This window comes from Triticum aestivum, chromosome 4D, assembly GCF_018294505.1.
Source record: "Triticum aestivum cultivar Chinese Spring chromosome 4D, IWGSC CS RefSeq v2.1, whole genome shotgun sequence".
Classification (NCBI taxonomy): domain Eukaryota; kingdom Viridiplantae; phylum Streptophyta; class Magnoliopsida; order Poales; family Poaceae; genus Triticum; species Triticum aestivum.
This window is the reverse complement of record NC_057805.1, coordinates 112,199,191-112,218,621: the sequence shown is the minus strand read 5'-3', so window position 1 is coordinate 112,218,621 and position 19,431 is coordinate 112,199,191. Positions and strand designations below refer to the sequence as shown.

General features: G+C 46.4%; 2 protein-coding genes across 4 annotated transcripts; one reads left to right on the top strand and one right to left on the bottom strand.

Annotated features, from left to right (window-relative positions):
- Nucleotides 1-1,244: 1,244 nt before the first annotated feature.
- Nucleotides 1,245-6,063, bottom strand: LOC123096596 (heterogeneous nuclear ribonucleoprotein Q). Of its 3 annotated transcripts, none has more exons than XM_044518356.1 (8): nt 5,920-6,063; nt 4,512-5,261; nt 4,325-4,435; nt 3,236-3,376; nt 2,955-3,134; nt 2,374-2,862; nt 2,181-2,263; nt 1,245-1,702 (listed from the first exon to the last, which is right to left on the bottom strand). In XM_044518356.1, the coding sequence occupies exons 2-8, from the start codon at nt 4,932-4,934 to the stop codon at nt 1,480-1,482; spliced, it is 1,650 nt and encodes a 549-aa protein (XP_044374291.1). In that variant the 5' UTR covers nt 4,935-5,261; nt 5,920-6,063; the 3' UTR covers nt 1,245-1,479. The 3 variants fall into 3 exon arrangements, with proteins under 3 accessions (XP_044374291.1, XP_044374290.1, XP_044374292.1); XM_044518355.1 differs by having other exon boundaries at nt 4,512-4,961; nt 5,920-6,057; XM_044518357.1 differs by lacking the exon at nt 5,920-6,063 and having other exon boundaries at nt 2,374-2,570; nt 2,658-2,862; nt 4,512-5,259.
- A 167-nt stretch (nt 6,064-6,230) lies between these two features.
- On the top strand, nt 6,231-9,262 carry LOC123096597 (50S ribosomal protein L24). Its single transcript, XM_044518358.1, has 5 exons — nt 6,231-6,450; nt 6,551-6,646; nt 7,808-7,911; nt 8,013-8,149; nt 8,816-9,262. The coding sequence occupies exons 1-5, from the start codon at nt 6,391-6,393 to the stop codon at nt 8,896-8,898; spliced, it is 480 nt and encodes a 159-aa protein (XP_044374293.1). The 5' UTR covers nt 6,231-6,390; the 3' UTR covers nt 8,899-9,262.
- Nucleotides 9,263-19,431: the final 10,169 nt, after the last annotated feature.

Sequence of the window (19,431 nt, the reverse complement as noted above, 5' to 3'; positions counted from 1 at the left end):
TCCTCTCTCCTATGCCCTAACCCCACGCCGCCGCCTCCTCCTCTCTCCTATGCCCTAACCCCACACCGCCTCCTCCTCTTTCCTATGCCCTAACCCCATGCCGCCACCGCCTCCTTTCTCCTATGCCCTAACCCCACGCCACCATGGCTTCGTACTGAGCCATAGGCGCCCGCTGCTCACCCACGTTGACGACTAGCTCAGTGTGCTCCATTCCTAGGCCTCCTACCTCGACCAGGACGGGGTGGCGCTGGTCCACGTCCAGGCGTTCCTCCGCGTCCTCGACGAGCTCCTCCTCATGATGCCGCAGTCCTGCCGCAGCGCAGCGCCGCGCCGCCAGGGATCTCGCCACCGCGGTAGCCAGCTCCATGCACAAACTATTCATTTAAGTGCATATTTCGTAAGATAATCTCTGATTTTGATTTTGTTTTCCCCAGTGGATTTCAGGATAGAAGGGCACGCGGTAAACGAGCAAGGTGATGTTGTGCTGTCTATGTTTGTGTAGTTTGTTTCAAAGAAGTTGCACTGATTTCTCTTGATATTTGTCTATTTGTAGAGAAATTACTCAAAGGCAAACTTCAGTTAAGATTGATCTAGGATTGGTCCAACAATGCCGACAGTGCATAGTTGTATGTCATTTAAGGCCGTCTAAATTTCATATTTCATACCACCTGATCTCACGAGGTAATAATTTTTATGCATTGTACTTGGCATATTTAGAATCAAAAGTTAAATCATGCATCTGTTCAAAATCTAATTTGAAAGTCATGCTCTCGGTTTCTTTAATTCTAAGCCACGAGCACCCTTTTTTTTGCAATTGTTGGAGAAATATTTGGTTATGCTTGATTTTTGTCTTTCTTGCGCCTTTGCTCATCATGGACATTCAACTATGATAAGTAGTAATTCTCCACATGAAATTGTTAAATATTGCCTGTAGCAACACACAAGCATTGTCCTAAATAAATGTGATGCGTGCAATTGGTCGCTTTGTATAGAGCAGTTGTTCTGACCAAGGTCGCTTTGTGCCTGAAGTTTTTGTTTCTTTAGGTAGTTTGTGTTTTCCTGCATCCTGAAGACTATTTCATATATTACATGCAGTTCTCCTGCATACCTGCATGGGCTCAAAAAGAAAAATCTAAGCTGGGCGACATGTAAATGGACTGAACCTCAGCTGGATGTGCCGTTTGCTGTTATTCTGAGATCAGCTCTGGGTTCTTCTTGGCACTGCAGCCTATGGATACTAGATATCAGACACCGATGCTGTTCTTGCCATTTCTAAACTTGATCACAGTACACGAAATTACGCCTAGACAAACCAAAACTACCTCGAGGTGACCTAACACAGTTCCGAACGAATAGTGATGCGGGTTTCACAGTTCACCGGGTTAAGCAGGTTTGTAGGAAAATCCGACCGGGGCGACAAGTACTTATTACACAATTAGCTGGCGCTAGAACCGAAGCACCACCATACACCTCCTGCGATCAATACCGGCGTTGTCGGTTGCGACTGCTGCTGTTGTTGTCATCTCCCCTTGGGCGCTTTGTACCGGACCCGGACCTACTTGATCCACCACTGCCTCCACCGCCACCGCTGCCACCATGGCGACCAATTTGTCGTGCCTGTGGCGGAGGAGATGTGAAATGCTGATGTTGCCGCACCTGGGGCGGAGGGGAAGCGAAATGTTGCTGCGCTCCAGGCTGTTGCCTGCCAAAGAGGAATGGAATATGTGTTCAGCATTGGAAATATATCAAACACAACACTCACATCAGTCACGATAGCAGATTTAAAACAACATCCATCAGCACCATTCAACCGAAAATGACCAAGTCTCCGTTTGCTGTAAAAGAAAGAGGACATAGCTAGGCAAACGGAATTCTCTCTATCCATCCTGTGCCAAGAAAGAGGTATACGCTGTACTGATGTTTATTCTGTGATATCCCCATGCATATCTTTGTTACTACTTTTAATGTGTACTGGATAGTTAAATGTAAAGAATGCATGCATGTATGTACAAACAGGAGAGCACCTTACATTCTTTACATTCTTTATTTCACAGGACTTGCATAAACTAACACGTCACAATAATAACAGCAGTCTGATGCAGTAGGGAGTCATCTACTCCCCACAGCAGCTAATAAGAGTACCTTATCGGGTTTTCAGGAAAATAGATGGCAGTACTTACACAACATATACAAGACGGCCATCCGGTAGAAGCATTGGAACCATTGCTGCACCTGGAGGAGCTCCTGGAGCATAGAGCAGAGGCTGCGAAAGTTCCAACACATGTAACATTTAGCAAGTTTTATCCCTTCCATGTATGTATGTATGTATTACCAATTTACCACATGAAGCAGGCATCAGGAGATGTGATATACCTGTCCACCATAAGCAGGAGGTGCACCATAAGCAGGAGGGGCACCATAAGCAGGAGGCGCACCATAAGGATCTGGCCGTGGCATACCATATCCAAGCGGAGCATGGAGCAACGGACCTCCTTTGGCAGTAGGCAATGATACTGTATCGTCTTTTTTATCAGCAGGAGGTTTTGCGAGTGAGCAGTCCAGGAGCTGACCTGTTAAAGAAATATTTATTACCTTAAATGCACCAAACAGAACAAACAAGACATAGTACAGCATTCCAACACAAGAAGAAAGCTCACCGTCAAGCTCATATTTCTCTGTGCTCTTCACAGCCTTCATGGCCATGTGGCGGTCTTTAAAGTGAACAAAACCATACCTATTATCATGACCATCTTTTGAAGGGGGGAGAACAATTTTTATGATTTCACCATGGCGCTCAAACAGCTTTTTCAGCTGCCCTTGAGTAACATTCTTGGGCAGGTTTTTGACATATACAGATTTGACCTAGAACCATGAAATTGGAAGTTCATATAAGATATCAATGACAATTTAACAAGAAAAAAGGGTATCATTTGTCCATCAGATGTTTCAGGAACCTGTGACGTAGAGCCTGTAGAGGCAGAATCCCCATTCTTAGGATCTGCCCAGCTGACAGTAGGAGCATTTGTATCTAATTTGAAATTTGGTGCAGTCATCTTCTGCCTTGAATACTCAGCGCATGCATTATTATAGTATTCAACGAAACCATAACCCCGATTGCGATCTGTACGTGGATCCTATAAAAACAGAATATCTTTTACAAGGGTAAAAAGCAGATTTGCAGGGGTGCACGGTGTAGTTGCGGAACTATTCAAGTTATGATTATCAAAATCTTTACCTTAATCAGATCAACTTTTAATACTCCAGGACCAACTTCTTCCACTGCTTTTTTAAAATCATCAAATGACCAACTGTGAGGTATATTTCCAACAAATAGCTTGTTCTTAGCCTGGGACGAAGAAACTCTTAGCTTCTTTCCCTGTTATCAGAAGCACATGACAAAGTTAAGTTAGCATAATAATTCAAAATGAAAAGGCTTTCAGGTGCAACTGGAACCGATATGTATGCGCCACACTATATGGAGTCTTAAAATATCAGTATAATCATGGTTAGTCATCGACAAAACTGTAATTTAAAATGAATAAAAAATTGCAATCAACAGCAAGGTATCGCACTTTAAACTTACTTTTTAACGAAACAGTACACTTAGTTTTCAAGTGTACAAGAGCTTGTACTCTGGAGTACAGAAGTTAAGTTTTTTTCATTCTTTTTAACAAGACTGTATTCACACCTGGCTATCAGGGGAGGCAAGGAGTACATAAGATAAGCGTGTAATTGTTTAAGCTTGCAATGTACTATGCCAATATCCATCTCTACTACTTATAAAAACATCAATTGCAACTTTTTTAAACCCACCAATATTAGTGTACACAAGAGATCCACCACCCTCTGATCTAATTTACTTTTTTTTTGACAAGCTCTGATCTAATTTACTTAACTAAATCTAGCAGTCTGTATTACTCCGGTGGTCTGCCACCCAATCGAATGGCCAAGATTCAATGTTCTGCCTGCCACAGCCCCACGCACGTCCAGCCCAGATCACTTTCCTCACACAATCCTCTCCTAATTAATAGCATAACCAATATCCATGCTAGCGCTATCAAATAATTATATCTTAGCTAATATTGACGTGCAATTAAGATCTTATCAAATACTCCCTCGACACGTGTCAAAAACGCTCTTATATTATGGGACGGAGGGAGTAGAATATTAGTATGCAATACAATTAATATATTGCCTAATATTAATGTGCATTGCAGGTACACGATTACAGATGAACACTAAGACTTGAGTGCATAAATAGGGGTATATTAAGATTCATTGACATGAGAACATGAGTCAACTTTAATGATCAACAGAAACAAACCTTGAAAGTTGCCTTGTTCAATTTCTCGATGGCCTTCAAAGCCAGGTCATTAGTTCTGAAAGTAACAAAAGCATATCCCCTACTATCCTTCTTGCTCAGCATTATTCTAACCTGCAGGTAAAAAGAGAATATGAATGCAGAAAAGACACATTGAAATGCTAACCCTAAGAGAGTAGACGGTACTCACTTCCACAACTTCGCCAACTGGCTCACATAGTTTCTTGAGATCGTCAGAAGATGCATCGCTGGAGATGCCCCCAAAATATACTTCAGATCCATGAGGAGGAAGAGCAAGAAGTTCGGCATGCTTCTCTTTATCGCTCCCATCTCTGGCACCATCCTGCTGAGGAAGAGGAACAACTTCCGATTTACTGTCACTGTCATGACTAGCATCAATTTCATCAAGAACTTCTCTTTCTTCAGGGTCTTCCTCCTCCTCCTCTACCTCCTCCACTTCCTCTGAAATATCCTCCTCCTCCACCTCCACCTCCTCCTCTACCTCCTCCTCAATTTCTTCATACTCAATTTCTTCCTCTTCTACCTCTTCCTCTTCATTATCATCAAACTCCAAGCATTCTTTTGGTTCAGCTTCTTCTGTCCGTCTAGGCATCTTGAAGAGCTCAAAGTTCCAAGGCAACTTTGGAAAGAGCAGAGGAGGCAAAAATATGGGGAGAGCAAATTGAGGACATGTGGATAGGACGAAAAACAACAGAAACAACTAGAACAATTGGTATGCAATGATATCAAACTGGATGTAGCCATAGGTGCCAAACTGGATGGCATGGAACTGCTTAAGGGACAAACGAAGAAATTGCGTATGCTCGAGATGATACAGGGAGGTTCTCAAGAACACGATCCCGAACAAGCACAGAGAAGAAAACAAGAGTATACAAACGATGGTCAAGGCGATGCACTTGGAAGTGTAACCAATGACGGGCTGATGGCTTAATTGAAAGATGCCAACAATCCATGAAATGGATGGAAGGAAAAGAAAAAAAGACAAGGGAAAAAAAGCACAATGAGAAGTAGATAACAATGTGTATATATATAATACTAGCATCTAGGGTAAATCAAACTCAAGTAAATATGGCATGGAGCTAGGTAAGAATCTGACTAGTTACAAGAATATATATTTTTTTAACGTAATTCTTCTACGGAGATTAATTTAGTTCTGCAAATGATTGGAGAAAAGCATGTGGGGGCACACTACAGCGGGATATGCTACGATGCCCATAGCAAGTAAAGCGACTGACCATACATACAGATTGGATAAAGCAATCGGCGAAAAAGGAGACATCCTTTTCGCCGAGGTTCATGCCACTACGGCCTATGCCGAAGCCGGAGAAACACAACTACGGAAACCGAAGCAGAAAGCCCAAGCCTTTTACCAGTTGAATCGACGCAACAGGGGGATTTCACGAGGTGCTCCTAACCACAGTTGTCGGCGACTTGGCACCTTTGCCGCAGCAAAGAACAAAAATCGCGACCGAATCGGAGCCCGGAACAAGCTAGCGCGACGGACTTGCGAGAGAAGACGCATGGCAAGAAAGTGGCCGCGAGGAACTGGAGCAATAGACAGATCTCGGTGAGTTTACCTTTGTCTTGTCAGCGACTGGAATCTGGCAGGGGCTGGATCGGTGGGGGTGGAGCGGCCGGCGAAGGGGGAGAAGATCAGCTTAGCCCTAGCTAGAGGAGGAGGAGGAGGAAGAAGAGCTGGGCGAGGTCGCGGCTCATTTAGAGAGCAACTTGCAGTCTAGCCCTCACTCTTTTCCGCCGTCACACTCTCATCCCTGAGATCTCCCGAGCCGTCCGATCCTGCGCTGACCCAGCCAGCACCGTTGATCTGCCTGCCTCCGGAGAGCCACGGGCCTGCGGGCTGCGGCCTGGCTGCGTGGGCCAACGCTTGTCATGCCAGTTTCTGCCGGCCCGCTTTGAGGCCCATCCCAGGTGGTTTTCTTCCTCCGGCCGCCCACCCTCCCCCGCGAGCGCCGCCGTCTCTCTCCATCCGTCCACTCTCCCAGCCAAATCGAGCCGAGCCAAGCCGCCGCCTGAGCTGAGAGGCAGGAATGGGGTGGAAGGCCGCGGAGAAGCTCATCAGGCACTGGAAGATCCTCCGCGGCGACAACGTACGCGGCATCTCCGTCCCCTCCACACCCGCGCTCCCGTTGCTCTCGAGAGATCTCTGAAATCTCTTCTTCCTTTTCTCTCTGATGAAATTGGCGCCAGGTGATGATCATAAGGGGCAAGGACAAGGGGGAGAGCGGGCTGATCAAGCGGGTCATCCGGTCGCAGAATCGCGTCATCGTCGAGGGCAAGAATCTGGTAATATATCGCCTGCACTCGTCCTTCCTCGGTTTCTCTTGTCAGCTGTTGCTTAGGATTCGGTGCTACTGTTTGGTGACGTGGGAGTATCGGTTTGCGTATCTGTGACTGGCTGTATGCAATGCGATACGTGCTCTGAGTGCTGCACTACAGGTGTTTGTCGAAATTCCCAGTCAGCTGAAAGTGAAATGGGGAACTTGGCTGCGTTGATTCCGCGTGCTAATTCTTCACGGATACTGCCCAGGCTAGTGTTGTAGCTGCTATGCTGCGCCTGCACAGATGTTATTTGGTGATTACTGCAACAGAGGTTTTTTTTCCCATTCGATTGTCATGAATGATGAGATAAAACGATAGTGCCCAGGAAGAAAATTCCCACTGGGATACCATCTGTATGAATATAAATCTGTAAAGTAAACGAGAATCCCACCGCATACCGTGCATCCATCATAACATAAGAATACCTGAAGTACGAAACAAGCACATATACTAGTAGGATGTTTGCCTGAGTGCATCATCATATATATGGAGGTCGGCTTTTTGGTCAAATGTTGGAGAGCTCAAGCAATACAAGTGTCACTTAAAGCGTGTTTGAAAGGCTGGAGGTTAGGCCTAATCCATTAAAATGGTAGGGAAAGGGGACCAAAACAACCCTGGCAAGATCTATTGCAGCGTTGTGTGTGCCTATCTACGTTTGAGCGGTTAGCATAGATTTTCCCTTTTTGGGCATGTTTTCGTCTACCAAGTTGTTACTGTGTTGTACATACGTATACTACAATGTCCCTCACTCTCTTATATGTTTACTTTTAGTTAATTGTCAAACTCACAATGAGATGCCTTAAAAAACTGATAATAAGACCATGCAATGTTTTGCTGGATTTGTACATGTCCTAAGCCCATAACAAACAAATGTTGAATGACTCAGTTAGATAAAAGCAGCTTGATTTGAACATGGTGAGGAAGTGACTGTAGTGAATATTGGACAGGAACCGTGAACTGCACAATGCTTGTCTTTCTACATCTTTGTATATCTACTGTAAGATGTTGCATGTTTATGGGGGATACTGGGTAACAGGACAATTGCAACCAGCAAACTTTTACTGTTTATGTGTTTCTCTTATAATGAAAAATCACTTAGTAATTTGTATGCTGACATATTTTCAGGTTAAGAAACATATTAAGCAAGGGGAAGGACAAACAGGTGGGATCTTCTCAATTGAAGCTCCACTTCATGTTTCAAATGTACAAGTAATTGATCCAGTCACCGGGTATGATACTTTTGGCCATCTTTTGATACCGTTATTCTCTAGAGATACAGTTTTTATTTGTCTACATACTAAAAATATATTTGTCAACATTTTGACTGCAGGAAACCATGCAAGACTACATACAAGTATTTGCCAGATGGGACTAAAGTAAGGGTCTCTAGAGGAATGTATGCGTCTGGTGCTGTCATACCTCGGCCAGAAATTTTGAAGGAGAGAAAAAAGCCGAGACCCACATCTCGTATGTTCCATAAACAGATCCTTTTTCCTCACTATTAGTTGCTTTTGAAGTGCATAATTATACTGTTCAGAGAAGAATTAACTGACTTGTTATCCTGCAACTGTTTGTGAAAATCTGAATTTTTCATGATGCCTGGATTATAATTGAGCTAACACTAAAATGACCTCCATCTAAAATTAGGAGAGCAAGCCGATCTCAACTTAATACAACTTATTTTTTCATAATTTTGTCTCGTGTTGCTGGAATTTTCTTGTTCTGGAGCACTATGTTTTATGTTCTGGATCTGCGATAGTCATGCTACTATAGGTGTTTCTGCTAATGATGTTTGGCTTGTTTGCTGCATTCTACATATTAGAAAGACTTCCACAGGCATGATAAAATTAGTTAAGCAATAGTAAAAAGCGCAGAATAAATTCTGATGCTTCATGCTGTCCTTGACAACAGTTGAACTGAGCGCAATCTGTGTATGGTATGGATAAGAAAAAGAATAAGTAGGTTTAATGAATAACAAATGAAGCGCCATAGAAATTTCCTGTACTTATGTGTAGGGGGTATTTACCCACAAGCTGGCATGCAAATGTACTGCATCGCTATATGAGCATCTGCTCTGCTCTATGAATACCACGTCTATTTTGTGATTGGACTAATTTTCGTTGACTGATGCAGATGGCCCAAAGGACACACCAATTGAGCATGTGCTGGAGAAGACCTATGATGCCAAAGCTGGAATTGGTATGCCTGATCTATGAGGAGACGTCCACTGCTGGGAGTGAAAGAGAGAGAGAGTTGGGCATATTTGTGATCTATATCCATCCTAGTTACGGCAGTAGGAACTCTGCGGTTATTATGTCAGGAGGCACTCAACATTTGTTCACGAATAAAACTAGCCAGCATCTCCTGTGTTTCCAGAAATCCGTCCCTGAAGACCCTGACTGAATGTTGCGCATCTTGTTTGTCGTTTGATTGTATGAATGAGGCCCCAAGAAAGTATGGACAACCAGGCTGCTGGTTCACCAAGAACAGTTCTTGAGTTTTTACTGTAATATTTTTTTCCAGCATGGCTCCTGAAGGTAGCTGGATATGCGAGTGCAAAAAAAGAAAATTTGCGTCGAAGTCTGTCATTTATGCTGTCTGTTTCAGTCGTTGCATTGTGCTGAAACAAATCCTAGCTACTCATCTCAGGAGTGAGGAGTTCATATTTCATGGCTATACACTGTCGATGATGAAATCATATAGGTCCTGCTATTAAATTATAGTCATAGAAAGTGCATGGAATTAGACCTAATTAAGATAACCGTTTGCATCCGCCAACAAACCAACCTAAGGCCGTGAGCATCAGATTGCAAAGAAGCTCTGTTAATCGTAACACAAACTCTTAAACTAACCACAAGTAAACATGAAAGGAATTCATTAAGAAAAAAAAATCTATGCAGTATTTACAGCCGTGATAAAACACATTCTGTATTCATTCCACAAGAATTTGGACACACCCACAATCCTAGCTAGTATGGTTATATCACTGTGGTCTGAAAGAGGCTTGGTGAGCCAATCATTGTCTTCACCATCGTCGCCGATGTTGCTGAGCACATCAAATACTTCTGTGCTAGAACTAATCTGGCCTATGCCCGACGAAGAACAGTACAGTAGTAAATAAATCCGACAAAACAGGGAAGAACAAGGATGAACAGAAAATATGGTTTTTCATATATATGTCGTGCCACCCAACCACCCACTCTCCAGCTTTTATACTACCAAGCTAGGAGCCACGACAGCTTCAGTCTCAGACTGTTACAGTGAAGAGTATACCAACTAAAGGAAAAAAAATCCTAGCTACCCATCACAGGACAGGAGTGAAGCCTTCTACTAGTGACCTCGCATGCTGATGCCTTCTTCTTCTTCATCGCAGGCAGCTCTTCTTGATCACGATCACCACAAGGTGCTCATAACCTCTCCTCCTCGTCGTCATCTTCTTCGATGGCCTTGCCTTGTACGTCTTCCGTCTCCTCTGGCGCTATTTCAAGCTCCTCATCCAAAAACCTCGCGAAGTCGTCGTCGCCCTCCTCCTGCTCGTCCTCCTCACCGCCATCTTGTTGGACGGCCTTGCCTTCTACGTCTTCTGTCTCCTCTGGCGCTATTTCGAGCTCGCCATCCAAGAACCTCACGAACTCGTCCTCCTCATCGCCATCTTGTTGGATCATCTTGCCGTCTACATCTTGCGCTTTCTCTGGCAACACCTCGTCCGTGTCCTCGTTGCAGGCCTTTTGTTGGATCGTCCTCTTGTGGCCTCCTTGCTGGACCGTGCTCTGGCCCTCTGCCATTAATCCAAGGTCGGCTCCCTTGTCCTTGGTCGCCTGGCGCTGAGGCAGCGGCGCCGACAGGAAATTCGGCTGCTGCGGCGGACACCAGGACGGTCGCTTTGCCGGCTCCCACGACACTATGGGTCGTCTGGGTGGCACTGCGAGAGGCGGCGGTGCTGCTGACGCCGGCTTCACCGCGGGACGTGTGTGAGCCGGAGCGAGAGCAGCAGCACGCATCCGCTTGGGGTGCGGCGGCTCCGCAATGGGAGGTGCCGGCCTCTTGGGCGCCAGCTGCGTGGTCATCGGCGCAGCAACCGTGACGCGACATTGCTGCTGCCCCGACGAAAGATCAAGGCCGCGCGGCGTCGCTGGCTTCGTCATCACCTGCTGCGGTCGTGCTTGTGGACGCGGCGCGGCCATGATGGCGGGTTCTTGAACTCGAAGGAGATGATCTCCTGTTGCAGTCTGTTGGCGCGCGACGTATCCCGGCTTCGAACTGGCAGTGGCAGAGGACCACATGGGCGCAGGAACCATGGGGCTCTGCCGGTCAGCAACTTGTGGCGCTGGCTTCCTCATCCCGGCCTGCGCCTGCGTCTGCGTGGTTGCGGGAGGCAGAGCAACCTGTTCTTGTGGACGCCGCGGCAGCTGCTGCTGCGGGGGTCCTTGAATTCCACGGACGCCGCGGCAGATGCTACGGTGATGAGGCATGAGGTGATCCGCGGCAGCAGATTGTTGAAGCGCGAGGGATCCCGGCTTGGCGTTGGGCGAGACGTAGAGCCTGCACAGGACGCGCTCCTCCTTGCCGTCATGGAGGAGGGCGTATTGGTCGAATCCGCGGCAGTGGTACTCGTCCATGAGCCACTCCGACTTGCCGCTCTGCCCCTTGTACGCGTACCGAAGTTTCTCGTGGTATCCGATCGTCTCGTCGGCGCTGTTCTTCACCTCCGTCTTGTCACTCGTGACCCACTTGCCGGCGCCGGCGGTGCGCTTCATCCTGAAGCCCGTCCCTGCTTTCTGGCGGATGCAGGTGGTGAAGAAGAACCGGTGGTGGGTGTTGGGAAGGCGGGGCCACACGGCGGCGAGATCCTTTGGCTCGGACTTGTAAACCTCCGCTTCATGGATGATGATTCCGGCGGCGTCAGGCAGCGGCTGGTCGAGGAGCCATGGCACGAGGTACCGAGCAATGGCCTGCTCGCCCGTCGGGTTGAAGCGCATCCCGAAGCATAGCGCACGGTAGGGGTCGGCCATTGTTCCCGGCGTCGCCGTGCTCCTGGGTCCTTACTTGAGAGCAGGGTTTCGCCGGTGGGCTGGGCGATGAGCGATTTGGAGGAAGGTAGGTCAGCGCGGCCGTATGGGAAGGCGGGTGTTGACTAGTTATACTAGTATGGGACTCCGTGGTGTATATGAAAACGGAATACTAGGATGGCTGGGACGATTCCGATTCCAGTCCGAGACAAGTGCTGATTTGACCAAGCACAAGAACGTAACACTTTTTTTTCATACGGATGTGCTAAAACCAGTGAAAAAAATAAAATGTATAATGTCTCGTTAATATCAAGCGGTAACGCGGTATAGCACGCTAATAGCGTATTTTAAGGAATACACTATTTTGTCATTTTTTTAAAAGGCTGACGCCCGGCTTTAAATTAATGAAGCCCTTACAACCAACCAACGATACAAAAAATACAAAAGAAGAAAGCAAAGAAAAGAGCCTGCAAGATACATGGGTGCCCACAGGCAGCAACAAAGCTCAAAAATAAGACGGGAGACACTGGAGCCCTCATACATGCTCGAAAGACCAATGCTGCGAATGGAGCCGACTCGAGAAGGAGATCAGCTGACGGAGAGGGTTATGACAATGCCATCGCCTGGGCGCCCAGCAGACTAGCGCCATCCTATTCCATCGCCAGAAGGAGCCCCCCAGCTCCTCGCCCCGGCTCGAGAGGCACCGCACCGTGGGACGATGGAATGTTCACCACCCTAGAACGCGGATGAGGACCAGGGCCAGGACACCAAGGGAGGTCTTCTTGCACAACCGCCTCGTCGAAGCTAGCTCTGCACGAGAGCACCACCGTCGAGGCAAGGACCCAACACACGACGAGAAGAAGCTGTTGTTCACAAAACTCCCAGCAACCAGCAATCTAGGACCCTGCTCACAAGACGGAGCCTCCAAGGAGGACATGACGCCACAATTGATTGTAACCATATGGATCAAGCAACCAATATGGGGGGGGGGGGCATGTATGTACTGAAATCCTCCAAAAGAATCCTTCAGAAATCATAGTACATTGTCATTGTAAACTTGAAAAAAGGTGTCACAATTGAACTCTCTTATGGTTAACATTTAACAGGAAAGGAACATCACCTCGATATATAGCTTCTCCAGGCACGGAAAGCATCTCAGGAAACTGACAACTTGCTCCAGGTTGGAGCCGATAGATTCTAGTGACAAGACCTTCACTGTGCGCAGTTTCGGGGTCAAGCTTGTCGGAATCATTTTCTGAATGACAAAAGAAAAAACATCTTCAAAATTAGAAATAATGTTAATTTGTAGAAGGAGAGGTAGAAGGCGGCTGTTGTACCTGAACGGGTGTGGATCCAGTAACAAGTTCGGAGTATTTGTCAGACGAGTAGTCCACCACTGTCAATTTCGGCGCAGAAATGACATTGATTCTTGCTGGACCTTCTTGATCAACTACAAGTAATCTCTCAAGTGCAGGTGTGTCCTCAATGACCATACCGTGGTACACATCTTGTGATCTCTTCCTGCCGCACCAGCAACACACATAAATAGTCCGGAGAGTCATGGAGGTGATGCGGAAGGTACTCAACCCATTGATCGCCTGAAGACGAAGGTACTCGAGTGCAGTACAGCCACGGAGCAAGCGCTCCATGTCACCGTTTGAGAGGCAGACGGCGACGAGCTCGAGGTGCTTCAGTCGTGGTAGAATAAGAGTGGGCGCATCATTAAGGGGGGGTGGCAGTTCCTGAACTTGGCGACGTGCAGCATGGGCGCGAGGCGGAGTGCGGACGTTGGCAGCGACCGCATATGCCCATCATCAAAAGTGAGCTCCTCGAGCTGATCTAGGGCGGGGGATCGGAACCAGTCGTCAAGCTTGGCTCGGTCCTTACCATTGGAACGGAACTTGCCCATTCTAAGACCTCTGGTTGGGCCAAGGTGACTACCGAGGATCTTGGAGAACGCATTCAAACTTTTGCAATAGCCATGGCAGAGCTCGTGGGTGTCGATGAGGTTGAGAGGGTTGGAGTTCCATAGGGGGCGCCACCGCCGGGAAGGACGGTTGTCCGCGCCCCATATTTGATTGGGAGGAGGAAGATGATGATTGTCAACATATCATCGGGGAGGCTGATGATGAAGTCTAGGCCTACTGGAGTCGCTTGCGGTTCTAGCCCGCCTTGCCTCTGCTTGTTGGCAGCTCCGTTCTCCATCTCCGGAGTCTCCTTCTCAGTGGCGCTTTCTGATAGAAATGGGAGTACATGGAATATTTAGTTAAAACATGGCAATAGAAAAGTGTATTGGTAATTAGGAGTTATTAGATAGGAATATAGTAAGAAAAGGGAATAACAATTGGTTGCTTAAATACTATACAATTCATTTGATATTGCTGGGTAAGTCAACATGCAGATAGTTGAAAAGAAAACTTACTTCGAACAAAGTCTGGACGGATGATATCGTCGGGGAAGTTACCTTAATCTCATGACTAGGCCCTTTTATGTGCAGTGCAATTCCAGTGCCAGCTTTCAGTTCATAAAACTTAGAAATTTCTTTCCAAAAGCCAGTGCCAAAATAGGAGTCACCACATTCATCAAGTCTTACAGTAGCAACGATTGTAAATCTATGGTTTGTGTGCAGTATGACATCCCTGCAGTCTTGATTTATGTAAAGGGAAAGGTTGTGCACTACAGATTCTGTTGCATAGCAAGGGACGCGCTGCAGAAAATGGTAGGATTGTTAAAGAAACTACGGTAACATGCAAATATGGGCCCAAATTGAAAGAACTGTACAGCAGTCAAAATCGAAGAACAAAAATTTATAATTAAACAGATAGGGTAAACATGATGTCATGGAAATATGAGAGTAATTGAAAGAACAATACATCATTAATTTGCCTAATATAGAAAGAAGAGGGGGAAAAATCCCCTTTGACGTATATGGTGCATGTGGCACCTTTTATCCAAATGTAATAATATTTAGAATATGTTCAGGAAAGTAGGTCATGCTAGCCGATTTAGGGTGAGATTAAACATACCGCACGCATCCTCAAGTCATCTGGTACGGTGAGATGGAATGTCTGGCGGAGGCCGCAAGGTCCTGATGTGTCTACGCACTGTACACTCTATGAACGGAAGAAAACCCTCAAATCAGCTCGAATAAAAATGAATTCACGGCGATTCCGGCTGGGTGATTAAAGGAGGCAGATAAACTGGGATAAGAGATAAGATAATATCTCATTAAATTAGTTACCTTGTTGTCCATGAGAAAGAACCCTCACTACGGCAGATTTCCCAACCGAGCGGAGCTGGGTCGACCGCGAGCAGCGTCGAGAAAGTCGATGGCGATAGGCGGCGGCAAGCGGAAGTGGCGAAATGCGGTGGGCTTTGCCGGCAGCCTGGCGGCGGCAGCAGACGTCGAGCTAAGTGTTTACCGCCGCGATAGGCGATGCCATGCATAGACGCGGAGGAGCTTGTGCAGGTGTGAATGGGGACCGGAGGGGGGTGGCGGGCGGGGTGAGGGTTTTTGTGACGTGTGGATGGTGAGGGTTTTCTTTTTTCTTTTTTGAATTGGGTGGTGAGGGTTTCTGTCCCACAAAGAATTTTGGAGGCGACGGTTTGCTAGAGCCAACCATGTGTGATTGACACAACAGGCAAAATGAAAGTCATTGCACACGGTTCCAATTTTGGGAACCGTGTGTGATTGACGTACTACCTTCGTCCTGGTCTATTGGTCCCCTTTGTAATTTTTATCAAATTTTGACCAAATATTTAACTAAGAAATGTTTATGCATGTCACCAAAAATTATATCATTGAACATTATGCTCAAATACCCATCCAACGATATAATTTTTGCTGACCTGCACTAACATTTTGTCAGTTAAACCTTTGGTCAAAATTTAACACAAATTACAAAGGGCACCAATAAACCAAGACGGAGGTAGATTCCATCAACCGAACTGATTGCATCCATATCCCACAGTTAGACATAAGTAAATATAGATTAAACATACTCAGACATAGATAATAAGCGTACACGTACACAAGCATAGTTCAACCATAAGTACATAGTTCAACCGTCGTTAAGCATACTTAAGCGTACATAGTTCGATCCCACATCTCATTTCACACGCCGGCACGATCCTGAAGCTTCTCCAGGTACTCGGCGTACGCATTGTGCGCCACCCTGCGAGAATACTTCTGCTTGAAGGAGCCAACGGCACGTCCTCCTGCATGCGTCAGAACACTTAGATACACGTCATGAAGCTTGTGGTTACAAAATGGGCATCGATAGCCGCCGTTCCAGGTCCTAATACGCTTGTTATGCATTCCCGCATAAAGCTCCCTCAGGATTTGCCTCCTGTACCTCATCTGCCATCTTCATCCTCGTTGTCCACATCGTCAGACAGCACCTATACAAATAGTAAAACAAATTTGGCATCAAATCAATGATTACATGCCATGAAGTAGGATTAGGAATTTATGGCTATTTATTTATACATATCCAGAGATTATGGTTCGATTTTTAAGCACAGTCGTCTATGTACAGACCAATCTTGAAGACAATAATGGCACAAACATATGTAGGTCATTCAAAATCTATTGTCAAGTCCTGACTAGGAATTATTAGCATGAACATTAACCCTAGTCGGATTACTAGCAGAAATCATTTGCACAGATGAAACAACTAATCACTTATCACTTATACCATTCAAACAATCAATACACTACACGGATCCAACGAAACTTACTCAGATTTCATGGATGGGGAGAACATAACCATAGGATTTCTATTCCAAAAAGGGGAGGCAGGAGTAACCAGAGAAACTCTCTGATCTATTTGACACATAAATGGGTATAGATGACTAACCAGCTGTCTGTCATCGTCGGAGTCTCGCCGGAGTGGTCGTCGGAGTCATCGCCGGGGTCGTCACCAGAGTCGGTGTGGAACTCCGCCTCCGGCTGTGGAAGCTCGACGCCGTCGATGACGTCAGGGTGCAGCGATAACTCGCCGGCGGTGACGGTGACCTCTGTCTCCATCTCCACGCCGTGCTCCGGTGCTTTAGCAGCCCCGGCGTCACCACTCCCTCTGATGGGGCGCTTTGGCGGCATCCTCATACAGGGACAACTTTGAGGACTGAGAGCGGCATCGAGGATGCAGGCGAAGAGAGAGGATTATGTGTGTGGTGAGGATGGGGGGTGCGGCCGCTCGGGCGCACCATTAATATGGAGTAGCGAGAGTTGTGGGAGAGAGGCGGGCGGCGGTCAAACCGATGGCTTGCCTCCCGGTGAGCCTGCGCACCGGACTAGTGGCATGCCTAGCAAAGTTTCACACAACTACTCGCACACCTCCCGATGACACTGCGCAGCGAGCACGCCTCCCGGTCTGCCTGCACGGCGGACTGCTCGCATGCGTCCCGTCAACTCATGCCTGCTCGCACGACACACGGGTCGCGCGGCGGCACGTATATTATTTTTCTATTTGGATGATTAATGCTTTTGTTTTATTGGTTAACCGAAGCATGGCACGTATCCATTGTTGGTCTAACGCTCACGGTTCGAATAAATAATCCGTTTGGATATTGGTTCCCAATTATTATTAATCTTCCGTTTGTAATTAGATAAAGATTACATCAAAACTGGTCTCAAATTTGACAACAAAAAGTACAATGCCACTTTCTATTGGTGTCCAATGACAACACGATAAGTTTCATGAACTTCAAATAAGTTTTGGATATACTAGAATTTAAAAATCAAGATTCTCAATGTTTGAAATTTATTACACGGGGAGTAAACATGCACCCAGTGAGACACATGTGTTTTTGCAATCCATTTAGGTGCACTGTCACGTGTGCATGTAGCTCAAATTTGATTTTTGCACATTATACCCGTAGAAAATCAATCAATTAATGTACTAAAATGTCTTACTGATCTCTGTGATTTTTTCAAAATTAAAACGTCCCTCCTTTGGTAACATATGTTCACCGCGGGATAATCAATTTAACATGCATCGTAGTTGCGGTGGATTCGTGGTGTGTGTGTGGGTGTGTGCGTCTGGGGGTGGCGGGTGGCTCGCGGTACACTAAAAGTTTTGAGCCACTGTGTGGGTTGGCCGTTTTGTTAGGCAGGTCGGTGCCACATCAGAGTCGTGAATTCGTTATTTAAAACATTACATAACCCTTTCATACATACATGTTTTGGCCACATGCAGTCGATGGTTGTCCTACACGACACTCAATACTCGCGTGTGACGCTTTTTGTGGGCCCGCGAGGTCGTCGTCCATCACTTTGACGAATAGCCGGTAGTGAGGTTAATTTGACCAGCAAGGTAGAATCTTTTTTGTTTGTGTTATGGTGGTATATAGTACGCGTCGAAGAGGTGGGAGGGGACTATCATATATACTATACATACGCGTCCGTGAACAAGTACACCTCACTCAGTGTCAAGACTTTTCGGTTTCCGAGGCACGTGCCACATCAAAATTGTGAAATTGGCTATTCAAACATCACACAACACCTCTTTGGGCCACATGCATGCACGCGGTGGTTATCCTAGCTAGGACACTCACGTGTGACGCTTCCATCTGTGGGCCCACGAGGCCATCGTCGATGCATGCATGCATCACTTTGACCTACATCGGGAGAGGTTAATTAATTTCACCATCGATGATGATTCTTTTGGGTTGTACATATTACGGCAGGAGCATATAGTATGCGGTGAAGAGGGGGCAAGGGGACCATTATATGTAGTACGCTTCATGAACCTCGCTCTGTGTGGGTGCATGGTTTACAGTTTTTGAGGCATGTGGCACATCAAAGTTGTGCATTTTGGGTATTCAACATATATATGTTTGGCCCACATGCAAAGCGGTGGTGGTTGTCCTCTCGCACCCACTTAAGCGGTTATCAGCAATATCGATGCTTTCCTTCTGTGGGCCCGCTTGGTCCATCTTGTAATACGGTGTATATAGGTCATGCTCTGGGATGACACACATGATATAGTTTGAGCACACGCACATGCATGTGTACGCATGAATCTCTCTCATCGAGTCGAAGTGGCTAGTACAACGACACGTCATGAACCGACCTTGCTCTGTGTGGGGAGCTAGTGTACGATTTTTGACGCACGCGCCACATCAATGTTGTGAAATGGTATTCAAACATGCATGCACGCATCACCTCCATACATATGCATGTAGTGGTTGCCTTCGAATGGTACACTCCCTCGCGTGGTTATCGACGACAGGCCTATATATTTGTGGGCCCGCGTGGATATCCATGATCACCTTGACCGACAACAAGATAGGTTACCATGGCGGATTCTTCATTTGGTTCGTGTTATCGTAGTATAGGTCATGGTGAGATTCAGACCTAATTAAGTTTGAGTGCATATACTATGCACGCATGCATGCATGAATCCCCGTCGTTGGCTTGAAGTGTGGTGTAACATACATATGCATTGTCAACCTAACCCTCACTCAGTGTGGGGATTTCTAGTTCGAAATCACGGTGCCACATCAAATTTGTTCCATTGTTACTGAAAAACACACCTCTCCATACATATGTTTTGGCCACACGCATGCGGTGGTTGTCTTTGGGGACTAGCTACTTGCGTGATTATTGGCAAGCTAGCCCATCTCCGGGGTCGCATGGACGGCCATCACTTTGACCAACAACAAGAGAGAGGTTGTATGACCAAGGTGGATTATTCTTGGTCCGTTTTACGATCCATCTTGGTGAGATATGCCTCT